The following is a 6,532-nucleotide window of genomic DNA, read 5'->3' as shown; positions in this document are numbered from 1 at the left end:
GTAGTCTGAACTCTCTTGTAACATTAATTTTGTTATTCATTACATAATGTATTTATTTTATTGTTTGATATCAGTTTTTTATTTGCTAGTAAATCCCTTTAGCTGTAAAGAATAAAAAATGGAACATGTATGTTTGATGTCAAATTAAGTACAGTTTCTAAAGGAAGTTGACGAATGTGATACTTGCAAGGTTGGTTGGCATTTGGAACCATCATAGTGTCAATGACCACATGAAAATCAAAACACATAAAACTGCTATAAAGAGGGAAAACCAAGATGGCAGCATAGATAAACACCTGAAATTGCTGCCTCGCACAACCACTTCAAAAATACAACTAAAGGACAAAACGGACATCATCCAGAACCACAGGAAGGCTGGCTGAGTGGAAATTCTACAACTAGAAGGAAAGAGAAAAGCACACTGAGACTCAGAGGAGGTGCAGAAGTAAAGTGTAAAGTGCAGAGGTACGGAGGCGCGCGCAGAAAGGGCTGGCAACCGAGGACATGGTTGTCTTTTTCAATCGGGAGGGAGTGTCAAGCTCCCGACTGCTCTGAACTCCAGTTCCGGCTGAGCCTCTGGGGACCCAGACTCATACGGAGAGAAACTGGACTGTCTGGCATCGGGCGGAACTCGAGGGAGGCTTTCTCTCAGAGGTGCTTGCAGCAATTACCGCAGGACACTGAGACTCAGAGCCTCTTAGGGCAGGGCTAAGGATCAGCCATAGCTGTTTGGTCTGCCCTGTTGATTCCCTAAGACCCCCCCACCCACCCAAGCTGTGCCCAGAGGCTTTTGCATATGAATGGCCTGGCCCTTTGCAATCTAAAATTACCTAACAAACTGCAGCTGAGTCAGAGACCCAGAACATCCAAAAGAAGGCCCAAGGCCCCACAGGAGCTTGCATTGCTTTACAGCTGGGCCTCATCTGGGCACCTCCAAACCCCAACAAAAAAGAGGAATCTGCAGATCTCTCTATCGCTCCTGCTGGGTAGCCTCGGGAAGAGGCTAAATTAGGACCTCCTTAGAGATCTAAGAGCCAGTGTACCTAGTGGTCAGGGTGGGACCATCAAGATTACAACTCCTCAGATCCATAAGGGACACACACTCAGGGGGCAGACTCAGTGAGCACTAAAACCCCACTGAAGCAAGTCTTGCCCCATAAGGGTGTCTCCAGCACAGAAGTTTTCCCACTGTAGACACAGCTGATTCTCACAGCCAATTGGCCTGGAGGTCAATTCCTCCCAGTGATACCTACAACAATCAAGGCTTAACTACAAAAAGACTGTGCACAAAGCCCACAAAGGGGGTGCACCAAGAATGTCCACCTCAGGTAACTGGGGAGGCTGAGCCACTGGGCCCTATAGGACACCTAGCACAAAAAGCCACTCTATCAACACAGGGAAGCATAAAAAATGTGGAGACAAAGAAACAGGTCACAAATGACAGAAACGGAGGAAAGCAAACTACTGGATATAGAGTTCAAAACCATGGTTATAAGGTTTTTCAAGAATTTTCTAGAAACCGCTGATAAATTTAGTGAGATGCTCGATAAATCTAGTGAGACCTTCGAGGATATGAAAAAGGACCAACTAGAAATTAAGCATACACTGACTGAAATAAAGACTATTACACAGAGATCTATCAGCAGACTAGAGGATCCTAAGAATCAAGTCAAAGATTTGAAATACGAAGAAGCAAAAAACACCCAACTGGAATAGCAAAAAGAAAAAAGAATCCAGCCCTAACCGGTTTGGCTCAGTGGATAGAGCATCGGCCTGTGGACTGAAGGGTCTCAGGTTTGATTCTGGTCAAGGGCATGTACCTTGGTTGCGGGCACATCCCCAGTAGGAGGTGTGCAGTAGGCACCTGATCGATGTTTCTCTCTCATCAATGTTTCTAACTCTTTATCCCTCTCCCTTCCTCTCTGTAAAAAATCAATAAAATATATTTAAAAAAAAGAATCCAAAAATATAAGATAGTATAAGGAGCCTCTGGGACAACTTCAAGCATACCAACATCTGAATTATGGGGGTGCCAGAAGAAGAGAGAGAGCAAGATATTGAAAACCTATTTGAAGAAATAATGACAGAAAACTTCCCCTACCTGGTGAAAGAAATAGACTTACAAGTCCAGGAAGCACAGAGAACCCCAAACAAAAGGAATCCAAAGAGGACCACACCAAGACACATCATAATTAAAATGCCAAGAGCAAAAGACAAAGAGAGAATCTTAAAAGCAGCAAGAGAAAAATAGTCAGTTACCTACAAGAGAGTACCCATACAACTTTCAGCTGATTTCTCAACAGAAACTATGCAGGCCCGAAGGGAGAGGCAAGAAATATTCAAAGTGATGAATGCCAAGAACCTACAACCAAGATTACTTTATCTAGCAAAGCTATCATTCAGAATTGAAGGTCAGATAAAGAGCTTCACAGATAAGAAAAAGCTAAAGGAGTTCATCACCACCAAACCAGTATTATATGAAATGCTGAAAGGTATCCTTTAAGAAGAGGAAGAAGAAAAAAAAGGTAAAGATAAAAATTATGAACAACAAATACATATCTATCAACAAGTGAATCTAAAAATCAAGTGAATAAAAAATCTGATGAACGGAATAAACTGGCGAGTATAATAGAATCAGGGGCATAGAAAGGGAGTGGACTGACAATTCTAGGGGGGAAAGGAGCATTGGGGGTACGGGAAGAGACTGGACAAAAATCGTACACCTGCCCTGACCGGTTTGGCTCAGTGGATAGAGCGACGGCCTGCGGACTGAAAGGTCCCGGGTTCGATTGCGGTCAGGGGCATGTACCTTGGTTGCAGGCACATCCCCAGTGAGGAGTGTGCAGGAGGCAGCTGATCGATGTTTCTCTCTCATCGATGTTTCTAACTCTTTATCCCTCTCCCTTCCTCTCTGTAAAAATTAATAAATATATTTAAAAAAAAAAGTCATACACCTATGGATGAAGACAGTGGGGGCGCGTAAGGGCAGAGGGTGGGGTGGGAACCGGGTGGAGGGGAGCTATGGGGGGGGGGGAAAGAGGAACAACTGTAATCATCTGAACAATAAAGATTTAATTAAAAAGAAACTGCTACATAACCTCAGAATCTACTTCAAAGGTTTGTGCTTATTTTTTTTAAAAGAGTGTATCCAAAGACAATGCTTTACCTTGTGCAGCTATAGAAGGCCCATTTATTTCATTATGTGGGCATGGATTGACTTTCCATTTAGATCAAATGAGTTTCCTTCTAGTTACACTTTTTTATTTGATTTTTTTTTTTAATAATCAAAAGAAACCTTTAATGTGTTGGCTCCATTAGCACAGAAGAACTTTGTAAACAGTTAAATGAGGCCAATTTTACATCAGTGTCTTCAGATGCTTCAAATAGAAAATCAGAATAAGTTAATTATAATAATGGCTTAATTTTTTTGTTTGATTCTTTATGGAATCAGAGCAAAGCTTTTTGATATTCAATCTTGGAAGATAAAACCTCTGACATTAAAATAAATATCACTATAAAGTCAGTTTACAAATTCCATAATTGAATGTAAATTTTTTGGTTTTGTAGTGATAGCATAAATGCAAATTTGGTGGAACACAACATCTGAGTAAAGATAATTTTCTTAGTTAATTGGGAAATTTAAAGAGAAATGTTCCCATCCAGTGTGGCTCAGTGGTTGAGCATCAACCTATGAACCAGGAGGTCACAGTTTAATTCCTGGTCAGGGCACATGCCTGGGTTGCAGGCTCAAGCCCAGTGCAGGAGGCAGCCAATCAATGATTCTCTCTCATCATTGATGTTTTTATCCCTCTTTTCCCCTCCCTTCCTCTCTGAAATTAATAAAATTATATTTAAAAAAAGAGAAAAATGTGCTTAAAATTGTTTGAGGTATGTATATAATTCACAATTATACCTAAAGAAGCTATGATATTTCATTAATCAAAATAAGAGTTGTATGTTGTGCAAAGTTGAGTATTTTTATATATTCATAGAGAAACTAAACTATAAAATTTTTAAAATTCTTTATTGTTGAAAGTATTACATATGTTCCTCCCCCTCACAGCCCCCCATTGAACTCTCCCAGCCTGCCCCTGCCCCCTTGAATTGCAAAATTTTTACAAGGACACGGATGCTAAATGAAAATATTCTTTAGCATGGTATATGTGTGGTCTGTTTTTTTACACATCAACCAGAATTTTAGAAATATTTGAGCTCTTAAAGAACTATTTTGTATGTCAACTGATGTGTCCTATAATGATCGTGAACTTTTTTTTGATAAATGAGCCATCTAACTTCTGGTTGACTTTTGTTCAAAATAGTTGAAAAAAATTTTAAGTATCTGAAATATGGAATGCCAAAAAACTTTAGTTTTTGAAGATTTAGTATATAGCAAACAAGAAGATATTGAAACTTACCTCTATAAAAGCAAGGGAATAATTTAAAATATAAAATAATGAGAGCTCAAAATGTGTATAAGATTTAAGTTTAAATTATGTAATTGTGCTTTAGAATATCTCAATGTATATTTTGATGAAGCTCCTATTTTTAACTTAGTAAAATTTTCTGCTCTACCAGAATTAAATGAGATCAAGATGTTGTAGCATTTAAATTTAGTAATACATTCAAAAGAATCATAAATAGAAAAAAATGAAGTAGAAAAGACACTACCTATGAAAATATTTGGGTCACAATGTTAGTATATTTCAATAGAAAAGCACTGTAACTGAGAATATCCCCCATTTTGTAAAATTGGCTGTGAGCATAATAGGTACACCTCAGCACCTGTACATATTTTCCCAATTAAAAAAATTACGGTTAAAAGAGAAGGATTAATTAAAGGTGTTAACAAATTCAAATTGACTAACCATAAAATGCAACTTTAAAAAAGATTGTGGATAATTTTGTGAAAGTTAAAAAGGATATTTTAATAAAATATTTTTTACACGAATAAAAATTTATTAGAAAAATACAGAGGCATGTAATGAAGACAGATATGGCTAAAAAACTTATTAAAGTAGTGACTATGTATCCAAAATTATTATTCTGCTTATGTTATCTTTTAATATTTAGGTAATAAAGGAGTTTTTTAGGTTGGCTTAATGTACACAGATGTATTATTTTAAATAGTTTCATTTTAAAGGAGTTTGTAATAGAATTATTTATAGGTCTACCAAAATAATGTTAATTTATTGATCAATAAATAAAAATTTCAAAGAAATATATCTGTAGTAATTCTGGTGCCCCCTTTTTTTCTCAAAAGTAAACCATCTCAGACAATAAATTACGTGGTCACCCTAATTTTAGATGAAGCAACCAGTTTCTTAAAACATTGCCTTTTTACTAATGGTAAACTGGATGGAACCAGGGCAACAATTATTTCATGTTTCTAACAGGTATGTGATAGAGGTGCCCACAGGTATGGAAAGTTAAAACAAAAAGGACGTCAACAAAGAAGGGAAGAAGAGGAAACCATAATTATTTCCTCACACGTAGACACCGAAGTTTCCACAAAGAGATAAAAAACATTACACTCATGTATGGCTCTTACCTGCAAATGCACTAGGAAGATCATTGGAAGTTGGGTTCTGAAACTTGATGAACTTGTCTGACCACCATGTAATTCCCCTTGATAGCATTGGGACTTTGATATATACAGATGAATTAATTTTATATAAAAGAATGATGGTGTCTGTAAAGAAATTAAAAATTGTGATAGAGATGTAAGCAAGTAATTTTGCACCCTCTGATACGCAAAGCTAGACATGACAAATAAACCAGGGTTTTAGCAGACTCTCAACATGACTACATGCTATAGACGCTGGAATTACAATACTATTTCTATATGAAATATCTTGCCAAGGCACCAATGATTGAAAATACTCTTAAGCTCCATTGAACTCATGTCCCTAACCACTTTGAAACTCTAGTAAGAAAGAACTTATTTGCAAATGAAATACAGTAAGTCAGTAGATAATGAATACAAAATTATTTAAAAAAAAACAACCTCACACAAACCTGCCATTCTGCTACAGAGATGATCTTCTGAATGTTTAGTTACACACTTATAAAGGGGCACACCATGGAGAGAGAAAAAAAAATCACCTACCATTGAACATGCTGTTGGCGATAGCTCCACAAGGACAGATGGGGGTTCCATCGTGGGTCTTTTTGAATGAATCACAGCTTTCAACATCCTGGATATAAGATGACACACTTTTGAGAAGTGCTTTTGCTCAACTCCCTTAGAATGTTGAGAGTGAGAACACTGGCAATGTAAACCTTCCTGCCCTGATTTATTGGCACAGACCAAGATTATGGTCTACTCACTGGTTTTTCCCAGGCTTCCAGCTCACTTAGGCTAGAAAAATCTTTGTGTTTTGGAGGGGTGTGTGTGTGTGCGCGCGCGCAGTTTTTTCCCCCTCATTAACAATACATAGTATAGCAAATTTGTCTGTAAGAAGGAACTTTACCTTACTGGCTGTGCTAATTCTCCCCCTAAGTCTACACTGGAATACATTTTAAAACCTGTTTT

The 6,532-nt window shown here is 37.7% G+C and overlaps 1 protein-coding gene across 1 annotated transcript in view; it reads right to left on the bottom strand.

Annotated features, from left to right (window-relative positions):
• The window catches only part of LOC102426071 (cell cycle control protein 50C-like), a gene marked incomplete at its 5' end in the record, with an annotated part of 14,230 nt that extends 7,998 nt beyond the window's left edge, over positions 1-6,232 (bottom strand). Inside the window, 2 exons of the mRNA XM_023749099.1 lie at positions 5,549-5,689; positions 6,107-6,232. Coding sequence (XP_023604867.1) covers positions 5,549-5,689; positions 6,107-6,232 — 267 coding nt within the window. The remainder of the gene's footprint in view (positions 1-5,548; positions 5,690-6,106) is intronic.
• Between the last annotated feature and the right edge of the window lie 300 nt (positions 6,233-6,532).

The sequence above is a fragment of the Myotis lucifugus genome, unplaced genomic scaffold (genome assembly GCF_000147115.1).
Source record: "Myotis lucifugus unplaced genomic scaffold, Myoluc2.0 scaffold_2805, whole genome shotgun sequence".
NCBI classification, from domain to species: Eukaryota; Metazoa; Chordata; class Mammalia; order Chiroptera; family Vespertilionidae; genus Myotis; species Myotis lucifugus.
Note: the sequence above shows the minus strand (reverse complement) of the source record. Positions and strands in the feature narration are given on the sequence as shown.